The following is a 27074-nucleotide window of genomic DNA, read 5'->3' as shown; positions in this document are numbered from 1 at the left end:
GGAGAGGGAGAAGCAGGCTTCCTGCCGAGCAGGGAGCCCGATGGGGGGCTCGATCCCAGGACCCTGGGATCATGACCTGAGCCGAAGGCAGACGCTTAAAGACTAAGCCACCCAGGCGCCACGTATATTATTGTCTTAAAAGCCAAAAGAGAACTAAGGAAACAGTTATAATTAACAGGCAGCTGCAAAGCAGAGCCATTTAGTCTCTTCAGGATGGTTTGGTGGAGATCAGAGAATAGAGGCTTCAGTGTGACTCTAAGTGAAGCAGCTGCATCACCAGCTGGAGACTGACACGCTGGAGAGGGTGGGCACACACAGCTGAGATCCATTCACTCCCATGTGAGACTGGAAGGCCTGCCTTCAACTTAGCTGCTTTATGCTTACACTTAGTTTAGCAGAGAGGAGCTACAGAACCTGCCGTAGCCCATCTCCATGAGCATCTTGGAGTCAGCACTGAACAAAAAGGACCCCAGCAGGCAAAGGTCTCATGGCTTTCACAAAGGTGTCCTGCTGGAAAAGATTTAAAACAAGACCCTGGGAAGGGAAACTCTTAGCTTTTTTCTTTGGTTTACTGGAAAAAAATTTGGCTGTTTTTTGAATGAATGAACCTAATTTAACTTACCTACTAAGGTCTCTATAGTCTGATTTAGTAAAAATTGGGTATTAGTCTCTATCCCTATAAGCATCCGTACCAGGACCATCTCACCTTTCCTTGCCTGATTAAATTAACATTTTAAGACTCCACTCACACACCATCTCCTTCAGACTACCTTTCCTAGGCCCCCAGATTCGGCAAAATACCCTCCTCAGTGCTCCTGTGAGACCTTCTGTCTACTCTTTGTCTAGCCCTTAGCACGTCATGAAATTATGTCTGTGGTATTTGTCTTTCCACTAATCTGTAGATTCCTTGCTATCTGGGATCAGATTTCATTCACCTCCCCCATTGCCTAGCATAGTACTTGCATGTAGTAGGTATTCAAATGTTTGTCATACAAACTGAACTATTGAGTCACAGGCTATGGCAGCCAGCCCTTAGCTTCCGATACCATTGACCTTTCTTCTAGGGACAGAGTGTTCCTTCATTCTGTGGGAAAGCAATCAATTTGATGAGTAAGGGAGGAGGAGAAAAGAGAGAAGTTCTCTTTCTAAAATGGTGCATATAGGATAAGCGAAGTTCTGTAATTGCTTTCAAACTAAATTTCTCCTTTTGGTAGTGTCACCTTTTCAGGAGGGGAAAATCTTACCACTATTTCTGGTATATTGGAGAGAAAACAGCTAATAACATCTTTGTGAGTATAAAACAATTATACCCAGCCTCCCGTAGAGACAATCTGCCAGAGCCAACCGCCTCACCCTCTCCATGTGGGCTTCATTTTCTTACTCCGGAATTTCATAGACTCTCCCCCAAAGACCGTCAACTCATTGCACTATTATGATGAATGTTTGGAGCTGGCTCTCACCCTGGCTCTCACTGCTTTACTAGCTATTACTGGAGGTGCTGTCAGAGAATCGGGCCCCAAATTTATCCTCCCATTAAGTCCTCTCCTGGGCAGCGCTGCTTGGGTCTGCGTAGTAGTCATCTAGTCTCCCCTGCTTCTCCCACTGACTTTGAATGTAGGGAAGCTGCAGGCCCTGTTGCAAACAAAGAGCTGTGGTAGAAAGTAAGGTTGCAAATCATTTTCTACCAGAGCTCTTTGTGCTCTTGTTCTGGGCCTAGAGAGAAGCTCAGACCTAGGAATGCCTGCTCGAGCGTGTGCTTTGAGACTGTCAATTTCAGCCCCAGCCCATACCATCTCATTTCCTTAGTTGGCTGGTCCTGTCTGTCTCCCAGAAATGTCTTTCAGACCTTCTCTCTGTAATGAGTCAGAGATTTATTGGTTTCTGAACATAGGGGGCCTTACCTACTTAGCTGTCCGCTCTTACCCACTCGTCTGATAGACACATGGCCTTTGATGAGTTTTGAAAATGCTATATGATTTTTGAATTTGTCCTCATAGGTACTCTTAGAGCCTTCCTCCTGTGAAGTTTCTGTCTGATAGAAGCTGTCTGGGTCTCTGACATGAGAGGCTGTCCTTTAGTCTGTTGGGGGCTTTCCTTTTGACTCTCGTACTTATTTACAGAAAGAAATAGGGCCAAAAGATGCACGAGGTGCAGGACGCTTGGGTAGCTCAGTCAGTTAAGCGGCTGCCTTTGGCTCAGGTCGTGATCCCAGGGTCCTGGGATCGAGCCCTGCATCAGGCTCCCTGCTCAGCAGGAAGCCTGCTTCTCCCCCTCCAGCTCCCCCTGCTTGTGTTCCCTCTCTCACTGTGTCTCTCTCTGTCAAAAAAAAAAAAGATGCACCAGGTGCCATTTGTAAATCTTAGGATAATTGATAAATACTCATTTCCTCTAGCAAACAGTGAATTTTGTTCAATAATAGATACTGATTAGGTTGTTGAGAAAAATCTCGCTCTTCACCTTTGGCATTAACTCATGAATAAAGCTGAAATTAAGGCTGCATTAATATTGCAAAAGCAATATTCCTCAATAGCATTCCTTTTCCTGTGGAGAAAGTAGTTTGCAGTGATGTTTTAACTTTTTCCCTTTTCATTGAGGGAGATACTATCAACTTCACTTAAGCAGAATGGTTCAATACTTTGAGCGCTTGTTTATTCTTCCTTTACTTCTCGACTTACTAAACTCTCTCATTCTCCTTACCTTACTAACCAGACTGCTACCTAGCTCCTCTGCTTTCTCCTATGCCTGTCTTCTCTTTCTCTTAGGGCTCCTTTTTTGAGCCAGTCCCACCACCTGCCCCCACTATTTACACCCAGGCTTCTTATAGGAAACTGCTTGTGCTAGGGCCTCTCTGAAGGCAACATAAGTCACTGCCAGAGCCGGTGAAAGCAGCCTGCTTTTTCAGAGCTGACAAGAAGGGTGAAGCTCTCTTGTCACAGTGGGCAGGCGGACAGACAGGGCCGAGTAACACCACATCTCAGTGGTTAGCACCTGTAGGCTCAGAGCTGACAGTGCACTGTAATAAGATTCATCTCTGTTCACTTAACTGATGTGGGCTTTATGGTGAATGTTCACTTGCTTAATTACTTTGGCAGACTCTCTGATTGCCTTTCCTGAGGAGTTCTAAAAGGTCCCCCTGGGATGGAACATAAACCTCTTTCCATGTCTTTTAATTTCATTCTTTACTTGGAGTACTTGAAAACCGGTATGTGATCCATATGGCCACCATTCCCTCTCTCCTGTGTGTGAACATCAGGACCACTCCTTACTACTATGGTGGCCATATGGCCCACACTGGACCACTCAGAAATCTTGACAGCCTTCTTTCTCCTTTGTCCACCTGAAATTCCCCATTTCTCCTCCCCCACCACTGAGGTATACAGATAGCTCTCCTAACTTAGGGATCCATGTGCCTCTTTTTCTCTAACTAGTATGGGATCCACAGAATATTTCCCTCTCCCTTCAATCTAATGGTGTGTGATCCACTAAAACAATTTCCCTCTGTTTTTGACGTGACAGGAAAAGAAGCCTAAGTTAGTCAATTGCTGATTTTTTTGTCCTCCTGCTCCCTCCTTCTTTGTGCTTAAAAGTTAAGTATCTCATTGGGACGCCTGGCTGGCTGAGTTGGTAGAGCATGCAACTCTTGATCCTGAGTCTTGAGTTCAAGCCCCACATTGGGTGTAGAGATTACTTAAAAATAAAATCTTAAAAAAAAGTTAAATATCTTATAATAAATTGATTAATTGGGCTAATGGGAATAATGTGTAATTAAAATATTTCAGGATTTTGGCTCATGCCAGGTTTTGAAAAGTTCTTGAGTCACATTCAAGGGATTGGAACTTTCACTGTTCATTAAAATTACTTCACCATTAATTAGAATTAGATCACTTCTTGGGGTTTTGAGCTGACCCCCACTGCCTCAGAAGCCCTCCCAAGTATGGATTAGGATTTTCTTATGTCCTGAAGTGAGACAGAAAATCTAGTAGAGCCTTGCACATGACCTTTTTTGTTCTTTTGTATTTACTAGGTGTTTCTGAAGAGTGGGCGCCTTACCTCTGGAGATAGGAAATCCAGGGGTAAAGTAATTGTAAAGGCTGTCAAGGGTTTGCATTCTTTATCCCCAGGAACTCTGCTGGCAACTCCTGGCCTGTAGCTAGAGATGGTGTAAGGGAATCTGAAGCACAGAGCAATGGGATCTGAGTAGAGATGGCTAATCTTGTAGGTGTTTTGTCCCTAGGACAATTCTGGAGCCTCTGTTCATTTACTGTAAGCATTCTTAAGGAGAATGGATTAAGTGATGTCTTTTATGGAAATGTAGATGGTCCATTTTACTTGTGTGGTTCCTTCAACTCCTTTGGTTCGTTCTCCATTTACATTCATTCTGATTGTAGAAACGGGGAAAATGTCAGGCTGGTATCTAAAGCAGGATGGAATTCCATTCCTTTCTTACACCAGAGCTAGAGGAGATGATTTAGCCAAAGTGTAAAGCCCATGGCATCTTACTTGGCTTTAATCTATGGTCTGGGGCCACAGTAACTAGAAATTAGCTCATTTTTCAAGCAAAGTAGCTATAACCAATTGCTTAATTTCCAGCAGGTGATGAGGTGGAAACCTACATTGGGCAAAGTCATGCATCAAGGTAGAAAGTCCAAACTGCCAAAATGCGTAGTCATGCACACAGCTTCAGAAAATGAGGCAACTGCCCCTCAAGCGTGTGCATGTACATTTCATACACATTAACTCTTTCTTGTTTCCCTCCAGTTAATGAATTGTGAACCTTCATTTGTTCGGTGCCAAGCCTGGATGAAAATGTAGTCCAGTAGGTGAATAAGTTTTCTGGTATGACACATGTGTTTCTCACCTAGAAATCAAGAGAAATGCTGAACTCATATCACTCCTTAGGTTGAACTATTAGGGTTACTATGGTGTAGTCAATGATACACCTTTCCTGTTCCACTCCTATCAACTAATAAATTTGTGTACACGAATAAATCAAGTTCTCTTTAGTAATAAAGTAGGCCAATTTACATAGTTGGATCTTTGGGTAAATCAGGCAGCTAGATGCAATGGCCAGTAGCTCTTCCTTCCTTATGGTTGCCAGAATGCCTTCTCTAGTAAGGTTGAAATGACACGTTTGTGTCTCTGGTCCTGAAAAGAGTGGTCACAGGAACAGCAGTATAAGAAAGGGGATAATTGGCACGAAAGGGTTAAAGCCTAGCATGTAGGGGTTGAGTTAGAGGAACAACCCTAACAGGTCAGTTGCTGAAGTTTTGACTAGATAGTTTCAAAAGGGAAAAGGTTAGAAGGTATTCTTATTTGAGGTTTTATTTTGCTTAATGTTAATCAGCAGAGTCTCTGAGGCTTGTAATGCACTGCCATTAACAGGCATCAAGGGAAATTGTTTTTTGTTGTTGTTGAATTGGATGGGCTAAAGATTCATTGACTCCTCGAGGAAGGAAGCTTATTACTGCATGAAATGGGAGTATGTGAGGCAATTCTGAAGGTGAAAAGAAAGGATAGTTTAAATAACTTGGGGTGCCTGGCTGGCTCAGTTGGAAGAGTGTACAACGCTTGATCTTGGGATTGTGAGTTCGAGCCCCACCTTGGGTGTAGAAGTTACTTTAAAATAAATAAACTTTTAGGGGCACCTGGGTGGCTCAGTCGTTAAGCGTCTGCCTTCGGCTCAGGTCATGATCCCAGGGCCCTGGGATTGAGCCCCACATCGGGCTCCCTGCTCAGCGGGAAGCCTGCTCCTCCCTCTCCCGCTCCCCCTGATTGTGTTCCCTCTCTCCCTGATTGTGTTCCCTCTCTCGCTGTGTCTCTCTGTCTCTGTCAAATAAATAAATAAAATCTTTTTTAAAAATTAAAAATAAATAAACTTTTAAATAACTCAACCTCAGATGAACCATTTTATCTGCTGCCACATACCACTCAGTCATACCTTTACCCCTTCTCAGAAGCCAGTCTTTTACCTGTATGTTTGAAGATTTCCCAGGTAGAAGCAATTATAAATATGATTTTCTTGTCTTTAATCCCAGACATCTGAGAATAAACTCTGTAGTATATTATATCTGGACTGCTTTTTTAGGTGTAGGAAAGGGGAAGCTGCTTGTATTAAAAAAAAAGTTCCCTTTCGGTAAAGTTAGATGGTATATATAGGAAAACACGGAGGAAAGCTTTGCAAAGGAAATCCAATAAGATGAAGAAACAGATACCAGAGAGCATGGTCTCTTGCGCAAGGTCATACAATCTAGAAGTGGAAGAACCAGGATTTTAACTTGGATCTACTGCCCCTAAAGCCTTGCTTCTTATATTATGTATACCACGTTGTTCAGGGAAGCCGAGTATTTTAACTGGGCCTTTAAGGGAAAAGTAAGACTTATGTTTTATAGGAGTAAAGAAAATAGCATTCCATGTGAAGAAAACCATATAAATAAAAGCATGATGTCCGGGTGTATGTGTTTAGCAAGTATTTGAAAATACAGGACTATAGTGCTTATGAGGTTGGGGCTTGAGATCCAAATTTATTTTTATCAGGCTTCAGATATGTACCCCTAATCAGACTCTTTAATGTAAATCTGGTAGCCTTATAGGAATAATTTTAGAGTGAAACTTTTAAGAATATTCCCAGTGTGTACCATCTTGAGTATACTAGTCATGTTTCTTACTTCCTTGGAGTAAGAGCTACAGAAACTTCTCCTATAAACAGCCTTTGCCTGTTTTTCTCCTTTCTGCCTGAAGGATTTACATAACAGCTTTTAGAGATAGGCTGCTTCCTTCAAATAGCTCAGTAAGGAAACAATCACCATGTTCTGGGCTTCTGGGTGAAACTGTTATTTATTTATTGTTTCATAAAAGACTCTTAGATGCTTTTGTCTGTGGGAGATAGCTGGAGCTGTGAGAATTTGCATCTTTGGAGGATTTGCTTTAGATTTCCTCTGGATATGAGGAAGAATCTACATTTTCTATTAATCTACATTGTCTACATTGTTAAGGAAACATTCTCCTGTATTTCTTGGGTGAGTTGGGCATTAACTATGTTTCTCAGCCATCATCCACCTAGCACTAGGGAAAAGAAAGCTGCTTTGCAGAGTCATGAGTCAGAGAGAATAAGTTAAAAATGGACCAAGAAATCCCTAGCTAGTTTGTGGCTCAGCCTTGCTGTTCCATCTGTCCACTTCATTTTGCTTCAGTTTGTATAAGTGACCCCTGTCTTTGGCAATCAGAAGTTGGCAGTTGCATTAGAGAGTGGCCCAGATTCTTGCCCTTAAAGGTGCTTTGGGTACAGAGCTATCTCTCCATGGCTGGCTTTAGTAGTTTCCCTTTACTATGACATTGTCTGTTTCTTTTGCCTTTTCCTTTTGGGACTTCCTCATTCAGTGGCATTAGGAGACCCAGTAACAGAGTATAACACACTCCCCCATTCCTTCCGTGTCCCCCCCCATCCCAAACAAACAAAAACTTAGGCTTACTTTCAGGAAGTATTAGATTAATAAGAAATGCCAGAAAGCTTTCCTCTTGTCTCCTGGTAAGACTTAAGAGGAAGAGAAAGCTTTACTGTCTTCAGTGACAACTTTAGTTCCCTCTTTGAAGGAACATGAACAGATTGTTCATGTCTGAGCTACCCTTTCTCTTGGGATGGGGATAAAACATGTTTATTGTTATTCTCATACTTTTGGAGAATTAGCTGGTGATCATGGACCTCCTTGTGGTGAGACTGAACAAAAACCTTCTTAGACTTTGATTTATTCATTCAGTTTGAAAAATTGAAATCTGGGGTGCCTGGGTGGCTCAGTTGGTTAAGCGACTGCCTTCGGCTCAGGTCATGATCCTGGAGTCCCGGGATCGAGTCCCGCATCGGGCTCCCTGCTCAGCAGGGAGTCTGCTTCTCCCTCTGACCCTCTTCCCTCTCATGCTCTCTATCTCTCATTCTCTCTCTCTCTCAAATAAATAAATAAAACCTTTAAAAAAAAAAGATTAAAAAAAAAAGAAATTATATTCCCTTTTGCCACAAAGTTCTACTTTCAGATTCCTTTCCCTTTCCTTGGGCCTTATTTCCTTAAATCTTCTTCCTACTTTTTCTTTTGTCACTTCCACTTTTGGGATCTGAAGAAATCATTGCGTAAGCCAAGGTCACAAAGATTTATGTGTTCTTCTAAGATTTGTACAGTTTTTAGATTGTACATTTAAATCTGTGATCCATTCTGTTAATTTTTGTGTATGGTATGGGGTAGGGGATCAACTTCAATCTTTTGCATGTAGATATCCAGTTTTCCCAGCACTATTTCTTGAATAGACTATTCTTTTCCCATTTATCTTACCACTTGTGTCAAAGGGACATCTTTTTTGGTCATCTTTGTCATATCTTAATTTTTTCATAATGGCTGTTTTCTCGAAAAATTCTTTGCCCACTCAAACCTTCCTCTTCTTCCTCCTCTTCTTCCTTTTAAGTCCCCTTTTCTAAAATACTTTTCAGCATAAAAGCTTTTGGCTGGCATAAACTAGGTTTTGTTTAAATACCTGAAAGGCTGTGATTAGATGAAAATCAACCTCAAGATGCAAATGAAAGGAAAAACAAACATCTCTTTCTTAGCCAGTATGTTGCTGCTCATCCTATTTTTTCAGACATTGTCTCTTTTCAGTGTATGTGTGTCTTCTCTATGGCACAGGCCACTCAGAAACCCCTGCAAGATCTTTATCTATTAAAGTCTCTGTTTCTCACTTAGTAAAGGCTAAAGGGCCCAGCTCACTCTGCCTGGGAAACTGGTAAGCCATGTAGCTACATTTGTGGCATTTGTGACTGGAACTTTGAGGCATAGGAACCTCAGGATCCTCTTCTAGAAGGGAAGGAAATAATAACCCACAATATAAAGGGTTTAAAGAGAGGAAGTCACCTACAGAATGACAAGCAGGCTTTATCCACTCTACTACTTTGCTAAAGATGGACTCTGGTTTGGAGTCTGCTTTGCCCAAATGGCCAGGGTCCTGTAGAATATCTATGTGTTAGTCTTCTCAATTGCCATAACAAAATATCATAGACTAGGTGGCTTAAAAAACAGATGTTTGTTTTCTCACAGTTCTGGAGGCCAAAAGTCCCAGATCAGGGTTCAGCAGGGTCAGTTTCTGGTGAGGACTTCCTTCCTGGCTTGTTGACAGCTGCCTTCTGCCTTGTGTCCTCACATGGTGGAGGGAGGAAAGAGAGGGAGAGAAGGCGAGAGAGAGAGAAATTGCCATTTCTTCCTTGCTGGAACACTCAAATTTTAGACTTAAGCATTAGACAATTGCTACCTGTTAGGTTTTGATCAGTAAGAGGAGAGAGCTACTGTTAGAATCTATGAGGAGACCCTCCCCAAAAAAGTATTCAGAAGAGATGGTAGTAAATCCCTTTAGAGATGGTATCAGTTGGAAGGGAAGCCTAAAGAAAAGAGAGAGGCTCATCATCTATAAATCTAGTACGTCATCTTTTTCCCACTGAATACTAGTCAGGCATAAATCCTATTCTAGGACCTGGCCAGGTGGGGCAGTGTGGAATCATAACCCAGGTGAGCCCTAGTAGGCTGCAAAGTTCCTGGGGAAGGAGCAGCTAAGTATTCCAGTTGCTGCAAAGGCATGTGTCACTCAGTGTGGGCGGACTTAGCCTGGTTTCAGTGTTTTGTCGTCTCTTTGCTATCTCAGAACAAATTTCCATTTCAACGGTATGAAGTCCTGAGAACTTTAATAGGAAGCTTCCAAGCCCTCTCTGAAATTCCTTGCTAAAAGGCCTGGAAGGAGAACAGCCAGTGTCAAGACAATTTTTCTTACCTCTTAGGCTTAGAGCCCTGCATCTAGCATCTCCAATAGATCAGATTAGTACTCAGATTTTTAACTGTCCCAAAGAAACAGCAAGAAAAATAAAGCAGAGGCATATACTCTATGCCCTTTGTGTGTACTGGGTTAGAGACTGCTAACTGGATTTGGACTGTTCCATCTGGCTTTTTAATCGCCTGCTGAGAACTGAGGCTCTGGGGGAGTGTCACAGGGGAGGTTGGAGGATGATTTTATCCTTATTCCAAATTCCCAGATTGGCATATCTTTCGTACTCTCAAGATGAACATGCTCAAACAATATCAGCATATATGCCCTGCTAACATAGATCATCTATAGATCCAGCTGACACTTGACAGGTACAACTTTGAGAAGGGAAGGAAATAAGTATACTTTTTGAGGAGAATACTTTCCAGGCTTTTCCGTTCTCTCCCTCATTCCCTATCTCTTCCCTTCCTTCCTCTTCCCCTTCCCTCTCCTGTCTTCTTTCTGTTTCTCCTTTCTCTTTTCCTTTTCTTGCTTCCTTGCTTTCTTTGCTAGTGCAAGAATTCCTCGGGTAGAAAGGGAACAGAATTACAGCATCCCCATCAGTTTCATTCCCAGGGATTATTTCATTGTCCAGACCTCACCAGCTTCACTGGATTGCCACCTGGGCCCCCATGGCTGCTACTCGCCCACCCAGACAGACACGAAAATACTTTGGAGTCCCCTCTGTTTTCCAAACCTAGGCAAACGAAAACAAACAACCCTAGTTCAGTTGAGTCAGGATTTTTTAAAAACATTTTTTCAAAAAAATTTTACTAAGAAATTTAAGGAAAATCCAAAAGAAAAAACCATTATAAAGCCGCAAAATGAATGTATTTACAGAGTTCAGATTCTTTTTCCTAAAATAACTGAGGTCCAGTTGTAGATAGATTTGGTTACTGTATTTCTTTTTCTTGATCCTGTAGCTCTTAGATGCTAAACCCTATGACTCCTACTCTCCACTTAGTTAACTTTAACTTGGTACTGCTGGCTAGGTTTGGGGGGATTCTCAGTTCCTCTCTAAACTTCCTCCCCTGTCTTCTTACTGGGTTTAGGCTCTTGGTTTTCCTTTTCTGCTCCTGTTGTCATCCCTGCCAATACCTTCAAACTTTACTTTCTGAATGAGAAAAATATTTCACCCCTACTTGGTCCAAATTCTTTCCCACTTTGGATTTAGACCAAATTACAACCTTAACTTGCAGGTAACATCTCAGCCCTTCTTCGTAGTCTCTGAAAAAATAAGTTACCAGAATTTTCCTCTATTCCTGACCATTACTATCCCGTTTGATGTATTCATTCATTGAATATTTATTGTGTACCAGCTGTGTGCCAGGCACTGTGCTAGATGTTTGACATTGCTTTATTATATAAATGTTGCAAGAATCCTCTTAAGATTTAGTCACTCTTTCGACAAACACTTATTTTATGCCTACAATGTACTATTCCTGGGTACTGTACTAAGTGCTAAGGTAGGTGTTATTCCCACTTTTTCCCTCTGAGACATGTAGTTTCCTAAAAATCCAAAATAACAAATGGTCAAACCATGATTTTTTTTTGAAGTTTGGCTTATACTTTTATTACCCATATTAAATGGTTCAAGAATTTTATACTATCAATGTTATATTAAAAGAAAACATTGATTTCTATTGCACTACCACACATTCACATGTATGCACGTACACACCCACGCGTTTTAACAAACTTTTAATTTTGGAATAATTTTAGAATTACAGAAAAAGTGCGAAGATAATACACAGAGTTCTTGTATGCCCCTCAACCAGGTTTCCCCCATCTTACATTACCAAGGTACATTTTTTCATCACTAAGAAACTGGTAATAATATATTACTATTAACTAAGCTCCGTATTTTATTTGGATTTCACCAGTTTATTAATTTTCTTTCTGTTCCAGGGTCCAATTCAGGGTATCACATTGCATTTAGTTGTCATGTCTCCCCAATATCCTCTGGTCTGTGACAATTTCTCAAGTACAGTTTTTCATGACCTTGACAGTCTTTTTTTTTTTTTTTTTTTATGACCTTGACAGTCTTAAGGAGTACTGGCCAGGTATTCTATAGAATGCCCCCAGTCTGGTTTTGTCATTTTTCTCATGATGAGACTGAGGTTGTGGGTTTGGGAGTATATAACAGGTAAAGTTTCCTTTTCATAAGATCATACCAGGGGTTACAGGACAGCTACATGAGTCACTGGCAATGTTTACATTAATCATTTGGCTAATAAGGTAGTATTTGCCAAGATTCTTTACAGTAAAGTTACTGTTTTTCCCTTTTACTACTCTGTTCTTTGGAAATAAGTCACTAAGTCTAGCCTACCCTCAGTGGGAATGGGAACCAACTCCACCTCCTAAAGGGGAGAGTATCTACATATATTATTTGGAATTCTGTTAGAAAGATTTTTCTCTTTTCCCCGTTTATTTAATCAATTTTGTATTAATATGGACTTATGATAAACCCTGATCTGAAACCTGTGCTTTTTCTGCTACACTAGACAAGAAATGACAAGGACCTACATATACACCAAACGCATTGGATTCAGAGAACTTTATTTCAGATTTCACAGATTTTTTGAAGAACTAGATTTGATAAGACTTGGTGACCTTGAATGTGAGGTTGATAGAGAGGAATGTTTGAAAATGACACTCAGATTTTGGTTTGAATGGCTGGAAATAAAATTTTGGTTTGAAATTATTAACTAACAAGTATGAAGATTGGTTCTAGGCTTTGATAAAACTCAGCTTCTTCAGGGATTGTATTTAGCCTATGTGTAGGTCCAGCTTTACTGAGTGCCCTATTCTCCCAAGTCAGAGCAGAGCAAACGACTTTTCTTTCTGACTGAAACAGCAGGGCCCCCTAGTGGACAGCCCCCTGGGTCCTGTTTCTTGCCTAAGGATGCTTGGTTTTGTTTTTTGTTTGGTTGAGATTTTTTTCCCCTTAGTTCATTTGCAGAGCAGAGACATTTGATTCTACTCTTGATCTAAAAAATTTTAAGCCCTTCTTATTTCAGAGTTATCAGGTTCACCCCCGTGTTCAATAAAAAGATAGTTACCCTCTGACAATCACCCCTGTGCACTCATACTCTAAACTAGAGGGTACTCGATACTTGTTTTTAACTCATTTATCTGCCTTTTCCATCTGATGCCATATTAATGTTAATTCTTTTTTTCAGAGCCATCATCAACCACTTTAACCCCAAAATTGAATCCTATGCTGCTGTGAATCACATATCCCAACTGTCAGAGGAGCAGGTAAGCCACTGCCCTCCCCAGAGTGACCCCTAATAGTTGGTGGCTGGGATCAAGCAGTTGTCCTCTCTTTGACAGCAGAGGTATTCTGTGACTGAGCTGGTAGCAGGAACCAAGCTTCTAAGAGCAATTACTAAGGGATTTGTTGATAGTACTTTAAATAGAGTGATGGCTTCTGCTTTTGTGCCATATGAGGGGTTCGTTTAATTATATAGAAGATATGTAGGTGAAAGTTTAGTGAATTATTATTTTAGAGTGGGTGATAGGCATTTCTTTTTTTAATTTTAGGCAGAGAGTCATTTTGATTTTTAAAAATAAGAAATGAGAACTTAGAAATGGATAAAACTGCCAATTAGAAAAACTCTGAGTTCAGCTCAATTTGATGCTGTTTGGCTTATTAAAATATGAGCCCTCATTGGGGTAGATTTTCCTCAGTAATTGAGTTCTATTTGCCTTGAGCAATTATTTCTGAGCAGGTTCTTCTATGGTAGGGACTGAGTTGGAGATGCAGATAGCGTTATGTGTTTGTTTTCCTTGAGTCTGGCCTGATTTCCCCTTCTCCCAAAGTGCCTGCACTCAGCTCTGCATTATATAAAAGTACAGATGGGGCATTAGAGTGGCATGGGATTGAACTTGATGTTTCAGAATAAGACTCTTGAGTCCTGTTTTTAAAAGCACAAAATGAGGGCGCCTGGGTGGCTCAGTTGGTTAAGCGTCTGCCTTCGGCTCAGGTCATGATCCCAGGGTCCTGGGATCGAGTCCCACGTCTGGCTCCCTGCTCAGTGGGGAGTCTGCTTCTCCCTCTTCCTCTGCCGCTCCACCCCCCACTTGTGCTCTCTCGCTCTCAAATAAATAAATAAATAAAATTAAAAAGAAAAAGCACAAAATGAGACATTCTATTCACACAATCTCCTTTCTTTCCCACCCAACTCCCAAAGTGGAGGGCCAGGGTAGTCATGAGTTGAGAGTCCAGGTATAACTTCCAAACCAAAAAAACATACTCTGCTCTCCCTTTTTTGCCAGCGTTATCAGTATAACCCTTCTCTGAGTCTTTTGCTGGTAGAGCGTGCCAGCTCTGGTGTGAGCCTGTGTTCCAGTGTTTCTAAAAGCTCTTCAGCTCACTCAGTGAGGCAGCAGGCAGCCTTTTCCCTAACAGACAGGCTTCTCAGTATTCCCACCAGTGGCTCTGTCCTCAGCCAGATGGATAGGACTCTATTAGTCTATCAGTTGTTCCTTTGACATATTTGTTCTCTTTTGTGAGGCCAGCTGTGAGATTTCCATCCTCTTATTTAAACTGCTTTTGTAAATGGCTTTCATTTTCTTTTTTCCATGAGTACTGTGTTTTGATGCCACTGCTCTCTGTGAGGTGCTTCAGGATGCTACCTTTTTCCTGTTGGACCAGTTCAGATCAGTTTACTCTATCATTTTTATGCAAAAGAATTCAGCATCTTGAGTTTTGTATGATGAAAGAAAGGGTGACTTTCCTACCACAGTGAGCTCTGGTTAGTCTAAAAGCTTTAAAAAAAAAAAGGACACATTTTCCCTGTCAGCCACGTGCAGTATTCACCCCCAGCAGCTTGGGAAGGTCAGGCTGAAATCCTTCTACAGCAGTAGCAGCCACAGGCCAATAATAAAAATCCATTCTGGCGTGTGAGGCAATCTGGAAAAGGATGATTAGCAAGCACGTGTCCTCACCCTCCTCCAACTTCTCTCAAAGTTAAATGAAGTGATGAAAGTGCCTCTCAAAAAGAGTCCACAAGCCAGAGATGAGGTGATTTCTGTGGGGAGGGAAAGTATACAGCCCTATTCAAGAATGGGGAAAGGATAGCAGCTCTCAAAGATTTACTTAGGGAATAATTACATGCCTGCTGTTTACAAGGTATGATGCTGGGTAGTGGGGATAGTGGTGAATAATCTTAAGTGTAGTTCTTGATCTCACAGGGTTTTTGTACACTTAAGTATCTCTCATAGCAATCCTTTTCACTTAGGAAGTGGGGAAAGGGTGATACTATTCTGGGACCCTTTTCAAAACTGCCCTCAAAATAGTTGTTGCTTCTCTTCCCTAACTGACTTTGAAGGGCGCTAAATGACAGCATTACAGTGCACTTGGTTTTATTCTCAGCACTATCAGATTAGAAGTATTTGACTGCCTTGTTAATCTCCAACATGTGTTGGAGCACTTCTCTCCCTTCACTTATGAACATCAATGCTAATATCACTTAATGTTAAGTGTATTCACAACTTCCCAAAGAGCTTTGGGATCCAGTAGGGCCCTGCAGTTGTTAGCAGCAAACTAAGTAGAAAGAAAAAATCAGGAACTCAGTCCCCAAGTGGATTCTAAAGTACTCCTAAAATAAAACCTAAAGACCATGGATAGGTGTTAACTGGAATTTATAGCACTTTGTAAAATAGCAGACAAGAGAAGGCTCTTGCTAGGTTGGCCTGCCCAGCCAGCCATTTTGTTCTGGCAAGAGATTTGTGAATTTTTGAGTTCTGACAACACCCAGATACATTCCAGCCTCTGTCTGAGGCATTTCAAGGTGATGTTTGTCAATTCATTATTACTTATTAAATGAAGTCTATTCTCTCACACTGGAAATGTTTTTCAGATTTCCAGGAGATACATAACATTTTTCTGTTACTTTCATTGGCTTCATGGAGGGCAAAGCCTTCTAATCAGTCAATACCCTCAGTGTGACTGAATGGTTGTGCATCATCTAGTATAATAAACTGCATGCATTTTTATATTTTATACACAGATGTCACATTTGTCCAAGGTTGATTGTGGAGCTTGTTCATTTTTACTCCTTTTTGTGTGTGGTAAAATATACATAAAATTTACCATTTTAACCATTTTCAAATGTAAAGTTAAGTGGCATTAAGTATATTCACATCGTTTTGTAACCATCACTACTATACATCTCCAGAACTTTTTTATTATTCCATACTGAAAGTTTATGCCCATTAAACAATAACTGCCCAATCTCCCCCTCCACACACTTGAAGGTAATCACTGTTGTACTTCCTGTCTCTCTATATATGTCCTTTTTTTTTTTCTTAAATAGGGTCCATCTTGGGGCACCTGGCTGGTTCAGTAGGAGGAGCGTGCGACTCTTGATCTTGGGGTTGTAGGTTCGAGTCCCACACTGACAAATAAATGAATAAAATCTTGAAAAGAAAATACATTTTCACTATAGTAAAATATTTAATGAAATAAATGATTTTAGATGTTATGCAAAATAAAAAAAAAATTTTTAAAAGGGGAGCTTGGGTGGCTCAGTCAGTGAAGCATCTGACTTTGGCTCAGGTCATGATCTCACGGTCCTGGGATCAAGCCCTGCACGGTGCTCCTGTGCTCAGCAGGGAGACTGCTTGTCCCTCTCCCCTTCCCTACCTCCTGTGTGTGCACACGCACATTCTCTCTCTCAAATAAAAAAATGACATACTGATTTACTTCAGTTCTAATTTCCTAATAGGTAAGAGAGGGCTTCATGGTAGAACTTTACAGAAGATTTTCTAGAGCCCTGAATATCTAGAGTACATAGTTGCAATTTAGGATTCAAGTCAAAACCTTCTCTGAGCACCTGATTACTTAAGCTTTAAGTCACATTCATGACCAATTTTGTGACTTTGAAATATCCCATTGGAAAACAAATAAATGATTGGTCCACCCTTGCTTTTTTATTTTTAAGATTTTATTTATTTGAGAGAGAGAGAGTGCACAAGGAGCAGGGGGAGAGGGAGAAACAGACTCCCTGCTGAGCAGGGAGCCTGAGGAGGGGCTCTATCCCCAGACCCTCAGATCATGACCTCAGCTGAAGGCAGACACTTAAGGGACTGAGCCACTGAGGCGCCCCCCACTCTTGCTTTCTTTAGCCTTCATTCAGCTATTAGTATTTTCATTTAGTGTCTGCTCTTTGCTTCAGATTGTGCTAGGCATTTTGAGGAATACAGAAGTATGATAAATGGCTTTTGTTCTCAAAAGGTGGAATAAATTCAAGAAATGGCTTAAGACAGCTTATTGAAAGCTGACCAGTACTAGCAGTAGGACCTGTGAGCTCCTGTTAGAGGAAGATCTCTGTAGGTTGTGGTGGTCAAGAAAGGCCATATGGAAGAGAGAAGAATTGGGTGGACCTTCAAAGAGCAGGGATAGGGATTGGATAAATGAAGAGGCATAGATTGTAAAATGTACTCAAAAGCCAGGACCTGAAAAAAGACAGAGGGGAGAAGAGTCCCAGAGTTTCTATAAACCTTGTCCTTGTGTCACAGGGTACCCAGAGGCTGAATGACTTAGAAATACAATTCAGGGGCGCCTGGGTGGCTCAGTCAGTTAAGCATCTGCCTTTGCTCAGGTCATGATCCCAGGGTCCTGCTCCCTGCTCGGCGGGGAGCCTGCTTTTCCCTCTCCCTCTGCCTGCCCCTCCCCCTGTTTCTGTGCTTGTGCACTCTCTCTCTCTGTCTCTCTCTGTCAAATAAATAAATAAAATCTTTGGGGCGAAAGAAAGAAATACAATTCAGTCATTTAAATTGTCATCACAACTTCCATAATCCCTAATGTACTGATTCTCATCTCTGTTCTAATTGTACTGCCTTTGAATCAATTCGTGAGTGTTCATCAGAGGCCTAGGATGAACCAGCCACAGTGCTAGGCAGTGATGAGACCTAATGGGCAACCAAGCTTTTTTAAAAAAATGCTGGTAAAAAAACACATAGCAAAATTTATCACCTTAACCATTCATTTTTAAGTGTACAGTACAGTAGTGTTGACATGTGCATGTTGTTGTGGTTGATCTCTAAAACTTTTTCATCTTGCAAAACTAAAGCCCTTTCGTTGAACAGCTTACCTTTCCCCCTTCCTCCTTACCCCGGCAACCACTATTATACATCCTTTTTCTAGGAGTGGGCAAACCTCTTTTGAAGATGATGTACCTTTCAGCCAAGTGGCCCAGGAGCCTACTAAAAATTTCTCTACATATAGACTTGGGAATTTTCCAGGAGGATCAGCAAGGTGGTCTGCTGGCATCCCCATATATCACAGGACCATAGGACAGTGTAACCAGATTCTTAAGTTTTCTACTTTAGGAATTTTATGGAGGTTTACCCCCCATTATCTCTTTAAATCTCAACTCTCAGTAGGGCTTTGGATTTTGGATTCAGAGGAGGCATGTATAATGTTGTATATTACAAGAGGTACCTTCAAAAGTATAATGACAAAGCAAAGAATCTAAGTTATTTGTAGGAGTAGATTAAAGTAAATTAGGGAAACAAAAAATGCTTCATATCTGAATGAGTGAAGGTTACATTGGAAGCTACTACATCAGTCTGTTAAAATCTTTCTGAACCTTTTGATTTTCTCCTGATCCTAAGATAAAAGCCACTACAAATAAATGCTAGGCATTTAGAAATCCTAATGAAATCTAGCTTTATTTTCCCACAGAGGAGTGAGATAGTAATAAGAGGAAAGCCCTAGTCTGTGGGGCAAACATTGTTAGGGGCTCTGGGTAGCACCCATTACTTGAGAACATCTAGGAGGAAGCACAGAAAGATCTCGGGGGAGATAATCCTAAGAGCTTCAGGGCTTATGAGGCAATGGAGCTTGATATTTCAGCTTTAGAGTTGGTGGCCCTTGGTGTCCTAGTATATGTTTAACAACTGCTGACAGAGGTGAGTGTTGGGAAGGGGGCTGATTTGTAGTGTTGGGTGTGAATGCTCCCACTATGGCTACCAATGTGAAGCCAAGTGGCTCTCACAATGCTTGAAAATTTAACTGTCAGCTCTCACAGGCCAACCGTGTTTGAGCCAGCTCCAGCACATCACTGGTTGTTGAGGTTGACTGGGAGAAGGGGGCTGTAAAGCTATGAGGCAGGGCTGAGCACAGGTGAGTGTACCTTACTTCCCCCTGGGAGCCACTGATAGAAAGTTCTCCCCAGGGCAATTGAGACCTCTGAGTAGCCCACTCTGAGAGCCCCTGTGATGTTTTTTTGTCTTACAGCAGGGCCTTAACCACCATGCAAAGCAGCCTTGACAGAGACACATGCTGGAGGTCTGAGATTTAGGATTCCTATGATAGCCATGACTCAGTTTCTTGTACTTGGCATTGTGTTTTTCTACAACAGCCTGTAGTTTTGCACTGCCTCTCTATAACCCTGAGTGATGGTTGCTGTGCGAACTCCTACTGAGTGCAAGCATGGGACACAGCATTGGCTGTGTGACCCTACCTTCTTTGTTGCCTTCGTTTAGACTCCAGCTTTCATTGACCTCTTTGGCAGAAAAAAGTTTGGTATGAGTTGTTCATTAAGTGGGTTCATTAAAGCAGGAAAGACAGAGTCAGAGGCAGAGGGATTTTCTTACAAGCTGTTTAACCTCGGAAATTAACTTAATGTTATATAGGGCATCATGAGAAGGTCCACATAAGAGCGTGAGCTGATGATGTGCTGCTAGGAGGGACCAGGAGGTGGGCTGCACTGCCTGAGAAAGGAGAGATGATATCTTAGATTTTAAGAGGACATTAATAGATAAAAGGAAAGGAACAACTAATAGTTACTAATCTAGGCACTTTGACATAGGTTATTTACTTAAGCGTTATATCAACTATTTGGGGTAGGTGCAGTTATCATTTTACAGATGAGGATGCTAAAGAGGCTAAGTAATTTGCCCATGGTCCCACAGCTGCTAGTGCAAAGCCATAACATGATCGTAGGTCTGTCTGACACTGAAGTCTGAGCTTCTTCCACTTCATCAGGCTGAGGCATGTGTGACAACTTGAGCTTGCCAGGTATTCTAAAGGAAGAGGGAGGCCAGGGATAGGAAGGTGGAAGGAGAAGCAGGGATGGTGCAGATAATAGGGTTTATTCCTGGGGGATGAGAAAAAGGTCCTGGTTTGGGAAGAGACCATTCAGTTGAGGAAGTTAAGTACTGAACGGGGGCTTGGGGAATTTGCCTGCCAGTTAGGCGGAAATGTCTAAGTAGAGGCTCCTGGCACATTATGATAACTTCATAAATGAGGAAAGAGTCTCTCTATCCCATCACGCATGTCTGCAAAGTTACTATGAGAAATAGTTTTTCCACACACCAAAGGAACATGGTGAGTTAAAAAAAAAGAGAGAGATTTTACTTTAATGGAGAATATATTTATGTGGGTCAAACTCTAAAAGGTGGCACATTGAATTTTAATTGTTTTTAAAGTAGTAGTTCCATTTTGCTAAAACAACAGCAACAAAACAAAGACTCTCAAAATCAATGTCCCACAGCCAAGCTAGATGAATGCAGAGGTCACTGGTGAAGAGCTCAGCTTAATATTCATCTCTGCCACTGACAGCATTTTCTCTAATTAAATATGAATTTTGAAATGTGCATCACATGAACTTCTGGTCTTCCTCAGGCAGGCTTCATTGCCAGTGAAGCTTCATTGGCAGTGCACAGAGGAATAGTGTTGCAGCTTATACGAATTCCAGTAGTTGTCAGCTTTTCCAGAGGTTACAGGAAACAGCAGCCCTTGCTTTCATGGTTTAATCTAAGAAGGATCCTTTGTTCCAATTATTAGATGAGAGTGTATAAGTAGGACTTCCCTCCTAGGTTTGTTTTTTAGCCACCTCCTTCCTTCCAAATAGATCTTTGGGAACTTTTGTTTTATTTCCACTGCAGCCGCTTCCTCGGGAGGTAGTTCAAAACTCTATCAGGTGTGCTCGAAAGAGCATGGTTTGCCACTCTGCTAACATCAGAGGCCAAAAATGTTGCCATGCAAACTTTTATCTTTTATAGGCTGTGCTAATTGGAAATGTTTTTTGCTAAATACCGTAACAGCACTTTGACCTTTCACAGTGATACTGTGCAAAGGAAGTTGCAATCTTAAAAATGACCCACTCAGCTAGAGGGAAACTGTGGGTAGCCCCCAACTGGGATTTCTGTTAAAAATTTCTGTCTTTTAGGGAGTGATAGATAAGTGAGGCCTGGCAGGGAGGCAGAGACCCATGTCACATTGCTGGTGAGCTAGGATTAGAGACAGTGTTTTCTCTCTCCCTCCCTGAGATGTGATGTTTCCAAAAGAAGAAACCTCATGTGGGGAAGACAGAGACACTCTCCTCTTGGTTTGAGCTGGGAGAATTGTCCTCCCTACAATAAGCCACAGAGAAGGAGAAGGCCTGATGCGATATTTGTGTCATGATTCCCCCACCCCCATTATCTTGGCTGCCTCTTAGTGTGATTGCATGCCTTGCTTGTGGAGGGTAAGGGCCTGGACACGTTGGATCTGTAATTAGTGCAAAGAAAAGCTTCACAAGGGCTACCTAGGGCTTCAGCCAAATAAAGTCAGAGAGGTGGGGCAACTGCCCAGGGAAATTAAAGAAAGTCACTGTCACCACTCCTTTAACCAGCTGATGGCCTCTCACTAATCACCCACTGTGAGGTTCATTATCTGATCCACCTTGCTGAAGGGCAGAGCCAGTCTGTCAGATCAATAAATCTCAGGGCAGTGGAAAGCCCTTTAGTAGCAGGCTTGAAAGACATGAATGGACTGGGAGAATTGGCCAGCTTACATTGGTTCTGAAATTGAGTTTAGTCCTGAAGTATACAAGATGAAAATAGAAAGAGAAAAAAAAGGGGGGAGGAATGTCTATGTATCATATGCAGGATGGCTGTATAGAGGAAACAGTTACCTTTTAAAAGGCATCATTTTTTTTTTTTTAATCCTTAGAGATTTGTGACCACCTTTTGGATCCTAGATTCCAAACAATTATATTGGATGACTGTGCCCTGGAGAGAGATTCAGGTTATCTTGGATAGAAAGTCGCTGTAAGGGGCACCTGGGTGGCTCAGTCGGTTAAGCGTCTGCCTTTGGCTCAGGTCATGATCCCAGGGTCCTGGGGTCGAGAGAGCCCCACGTCAGGCTCTCTGCTCAGCGGGAAGCCTGCTTCTCCCTCTGCCTCTCCCCCTGCTTGTGCTCGCTTTCTCTCTCTCTTTCTGTCAAATAAATAAATAAAATCTTTAAAAAAAAAAAAAGGCAAAAAGAAAGTCACTGTAAGCACACCAGCGCGAGGGAGGGGTGCTCACTCAATACAGTCTGATTTTGTTACCAGGTTGTTATTTGTTCTAGTTCCTGGGCTGTTGGCTTGTTTTCATTGTTTCAGCCAGTTTGGGCTAAAGTGTTTTGAAAAAGAACCAATTCTTACCTCTTAAGGAAGCTCTCAGAACCTCCTTGGTCTCAGAATTCTCTACTTCTGAGTGTCTTTGGTTAGTGCAGTAAGACAGGGAATATATGCCCTCGCCTCAAGTTCCCCAGATTCATTTTTTTCAGTGCAAAAGTACAGAAGTATCTGCTGTGTGCCAAGCCAGGGGCTATAAAAATGTAAAATTCATGCATGCCCATGAAGACTTCACAGTATAAGCATCAGCATCACTGCTTTCTTGCTTAGACCTTTGCTTATGTGTTCTCCTGTAGACCTCAGCTGATGTATGTGACATGCTTGCAGCAGCCTGACCTGACCCTTTAGAAACCTAAGATAAAACCTTCCTGGGGCGCCTGGGTGGCTCAGTTGGTTAAGCGCCTGCCTTTGGCCTGGGTCATGATCCCAGGGTCCTGGGATCGAGCCCTGCGTCGGGCTCAGCGGGGAGCCTGCTTCTCCCTCTCCCTCTGCAGCTCCCTCTGCTTGTGCTTTCTCTCTCTGACAAATAAATAAATAAAATCCTTAAAAATAAATAAATAAATCTTAAAAAAAAAAGAAACTTAGATCATTGATTTTCTTATTTTCTTTTTATAAAAGATTTTATTTATTTGACAGAGAGAGACACAGCAAGAGAGGGAACACAGTAGGGGGAGTGGGAGAGGGAGAAGCAGGCTTCCCGCAGAGCAGGGAGCCCAACGTGGGGCTCAATCCCAGGACCCTGGGATCATGACCTGAGCCGAAGGCAGACGCTTAACGACTGAGCCACCCAGGCACCCCTGATTTTATTTTCTAATATAAAAACTTAATGCTATAAATTTCGCCTGTGTTAGCAACACCGCATAGATTTGGTATGCTGTGTTTTCATTTTCATTCATTTCACAGTATTTTCTCATTTCTTTAGTGATATTTAGAACTGTGTTGTTTCATTTCCATTTTGGGGGATTTTTTCAGATAAATTTCTGTTATTAATTTCTTATTTTTCCCTGGTAGATAGAAAATATGATTGATTGATTTCATTCCTTTTAAATTTACTGAGATTTGTTTTATGATCTAGTATGTGATCTATCTTGGTGAATGTTCTGTGTGCATTTTAAAAGAATATGTTCTCACCTTAAAAAAGAATATGTACTCTCCTGTTGAATAGAGTTTTCTATAAATGGCTTTAGGTCAGTCTGGTTAGTAATGTTGTTTAAATTTCTCTCTTCACTGATTTTCTGTCTTAATTGTTTTATCAGTTATGAGTATCAAAACTTATAACTGTAATAGTAGACTTTTTTATTTCTTCCTTCAGTTCTGTCAGTTTTGCTTCATTCAGAATTTTGAAGCTCTCTTATTAGGTGTGTGTGTGTGTGTGTGTGTGTGTGTGTGTGTGTGTGTGTGTGTGTGTGTGTGTGTATAAATAAATATATATACATATATATAATCATCTTTGTAATGAATGGACCCTTTTATCATTGTGGAAATTTCACTCTTTACTCCTGATAGTATTCCTTGTTTTTTTTTTTAAAGATTTTATTTATTTATTTGACAGAGACACAGCAAGAGAGGGAACACAAGCAGAGGGAGTGGGAGAGGGAGAAGCAGGCTTCCTGCAGAGCAGGGACCCCGATGCGGGGCTCTATCCCAGGACTCTGGGACCATGACCTGAGCCAAAGGCAGACGCTTAACGACTGAGCCCCCCAGGCACACCGTACTCCATGTTTTGAAGTCTCCTTTGTCAGATATTACTATAGCAATTCTGTTTTCTTTAATTAGTGTCTTCAGAAGGATATCTTTCTCCATCTTTTCACTTTCAACCTGTATCTTTATATTTTAGGTGAATTTCCTTTAGAAGATTCTTTGGATCTTAATTTTATGTCCAATCTGACAGTCTCTGTCTTTTGATTGAAGTGTTACATTTAATTTATCAATATGGCTGAGTTAAAATCTGCCATCTTGCCTTTTTTTTTCCTTTTTCTCCCACCTGTTCTTTATTCATTTTTTTCTTTTCTGCCTTCTTTTGGATTAACTGGGTGTCTTTTAGTATATTTTATGTTCACTACTGACTTTTTAGCTGTACCTCTTCATTTATTTTTCGTTGTTGCTCTTTAACTTATCACAGCGTACCTTCAAAATAATGTTATATGACTTCATGTAACATGTAATAACCTTGCAATCATTTATTGCTATTTGCTCCGTCCTGTCCTTTGTACTAGTGTTGTCATACATTTTTCTTCTAGGTTTTATAAATTTTCTTCCAGTTTTTATAAATACATTGCTATTATTACTATTATTTCTTAAACAGGAGAAAACCAAATTTAATAGTGTACATAGGTACATGAGGGAATGCACACAGACATGGGAATTCCCACATTGCTATTATTTTTTGCTTTAAAGAGTCAATTATCTTTTTCCTCATTTTAAAATTTATGTAAAAGTACTTTATATTTATCCATGTATTTGCCATTCCAGTGTCCATTCCTATTTATAGATCCAGATAATGTAATTTTCCTTCTGCCAAAAGGACTTCTTTTAACATCTCTTGTAGTGCAGCACTTTGGCAACATATTCTCTCAGATTGTTTGAAAAAATCTGTATTTCACCCTCATTTCTGAAAGATGTGTTTGCTGGATATAGAGTTCTAGCTTAACAGTAAATTTTGGGGGGCACAGATAGTATTTTGTTGTTTTCTGTTTATATAGTTTATGACAACAAATGTGAATTCTTCTCTTTTTTTCCTCTCTATATAATATATTCTTTCCCCTCTGGCTGCTTTTGATACTCTCTAACACTAATTCTCAGCAGTTTTATTATGTTGTGCTTTATATCTTCCATTTTGTTCCTTATTACATTCATGGATGTTTTTAAATACTTGAACAAATTTATAATAGCTCTTTTTATTTTAGGGAGGGGGCAGAGGGAGAGGAAGAGAATTTCTTTTTTTTAAGATTTTATTTATTTTAGAGAAGGAGAGTGTGTGCACAAGTGCACAAAGGAGCAGGGGGAGGGGGTAGAGGGGAAGGAAAGGAATAAGCAGACTCTGTGCTAAGCACTGAGCCTGACCTGGGACTTAATCTCAGGACCCGATCATGACCTGAGCTGAAATCAAGAATCAGATGACCCACCCACTGAGCCATCCAGTCACCCCAGAGAAAGAGAATCTTAGTAGGCTCCACGCTCAGCACATAGCCCAACACGGGGCTCAGTCTCACGACTGTGAGATCGTGACCTGAGCCAAAATCAAGAGTCGGACTCTTAACCCACGGAGCCACCCAGGCTCCCCTATAAAAGCTCTTTAAATGTCCTTGCTTTTAATTCCAGTATCTCATTTCTGGGTCTGTTTCTTTTGACTAATGCTTCTTTTGGTTATGAGTCACATTTTGCTGTTTTTTACATGTCTGGTAATTTTTTATTGGATACTAGGCATTGTGAATGTTATGTAGTTGAGTGCTAGATTTTGTTGTCTTTATTAAATAGTGTTGGACTTTGTTCAGAAAGGCAGGTAAATTCTTTCTGGAATAGCGTGGTCCGTTTGAAACTTCCTTTTTTGTTGTTGTTGTGATCTTTTTTTTTTTTCATTTTTATAGAGATATGATTGACATACACCACTTAAAAGTTTAAGGTGTACAGCACAATGACATGACTTACGTATATTATGAAATGTTTACCACAGTAAGTTTAATGAACATCCAGCTCATATAGATACCAAAGAAAGGGCAAAATGTTTTTTTCCTTGTGATGAGAACTCTTAGGATTCATTCTTAACAACTTTCAAACATGCGATACAGCAGTGTCAACTATAGTCAACATATTGTACGTTATATGATCAGTACTTATTTTATAACTGGAAGTTTGTTCCTTTTGACCAAATTCATCCATGAAACTTCTTTTTAATCTTTCTTTGGATAGGTTTAGAGTAGCCTTTACTCTAGGGCTAGTTTAGTTCCACTTCTAAGGTGGGACCATTCTGGGGTCTTTTAGGAATGCCGTAGGTATACCACAGGTACTTTTCATTCTGGTTGGTCAAAATTCAAATACTTCTCAGTCCCGTGTGAGCTTACGGATTCTCTTTTTTGGTCTGATCTGGTTGAGTTTTACCCTATACTTGCAATCGTTATTATCAGTGACAGATTCAGTGGGAACACTATGCAAATTTCTGAAACTCTTTTCTTTGCCTCACCACCTCCTCTGGTAATCTGCCTCACAAGTTCTAGCCACCTCTGTCTCCCCAAATTCCAGGGTGTCCTTAGCCCTGCAAGACCTTCATGCTCATCTTATGTTTTCTTTCTCTCGGGATACTGTCCTGCACTCCCTGTTATCCAGTGTCTGAAGAGGGTTACGTCTTTCACAGTTCTCAGTTACTCCATCATGACTGAAAGTGGAAATCGTGAACTACTTTAAAATATTACAACATACCTGGAGTTACTCAGCTGAATTTTTTAAATTTCACTCACTTTTCAGAGAAGCTTCCCTTGTATTAACTATTCACATATATTGTCCCATTTTACTTCATTCTCTTTCTTCCTCTTTCATTCAGTAGAAGGGAGAGTCTTGAATAGATAATGGAAGCTATATATATAGTGAGCATTTTAATATTCTTTTTTAAGATAATCCACTAAAAGATGTCACTTCCCTTTCCCCATTTTCCCCTTCTGTTCTTGGGCCCAGGTCCCAGAAGGACTTGCTTTTAAGCCCATTTACACAGGCTTACCCTCAAATCTCAAAACAACAAGGAGAACTGAAACGTGAAGCTCCTGCCTAGCTAACGTTTTGTCCTTTTAACTGTGTACTTGATCACTATGTCCCTTTTAGGCCATGTCTAAATGGACAGGCTTTGCCCTCTATAAA

The 27074-nt window shown here is 41.0% G+C and overlaps 1 protein-coding gene across 4 annotated transcripts in view; it reads left to right on the top strand.

Annotated features, from left to right (window-relative positions):
• The window catches only part of ARMH3 (armadillo like helical domain containing 3), a 181469-nt gene that overhangs the window by 139132 nt on the left and 15263 nt on the right, over positions 1 to 27074 (top strand). For all 4 annotated transcript variants that reach the window (XM_027593642.2, XM_027593658.2, XM_027593649.2 and 1 more), the window contains one exon: positions 13011 to 13089. In XM_027593642.2, coding sequence (XP_027449443.1) covers positions 13011 to 13089 — 79 coding nt within the window. The remainder of the gene's footprint in view (positions 1 to 13010; positions 13090 to 27074) is intronic.

Source organism: Zalophus californianus, chromosome 15 (assembly GCF_009762305.2).
Source record: "Zalophus californianus isolate mZalCal1 chromosome 15, mZalCal1.pri.v2, whole genome shotgun sequence".
Classification (NCBI taxonomy): domain Eukaryota; kingdom Metazoa; phylum Chordata; class Mammalia; order Carnivora; family Otariidae; genus Zalophus; species Zalophus californianus.
The sequence above is the reverse complement of the archived record's forward strand: the minus strand, read 5'-3'. Positions and strand labels throughout refer to the sequence as shown.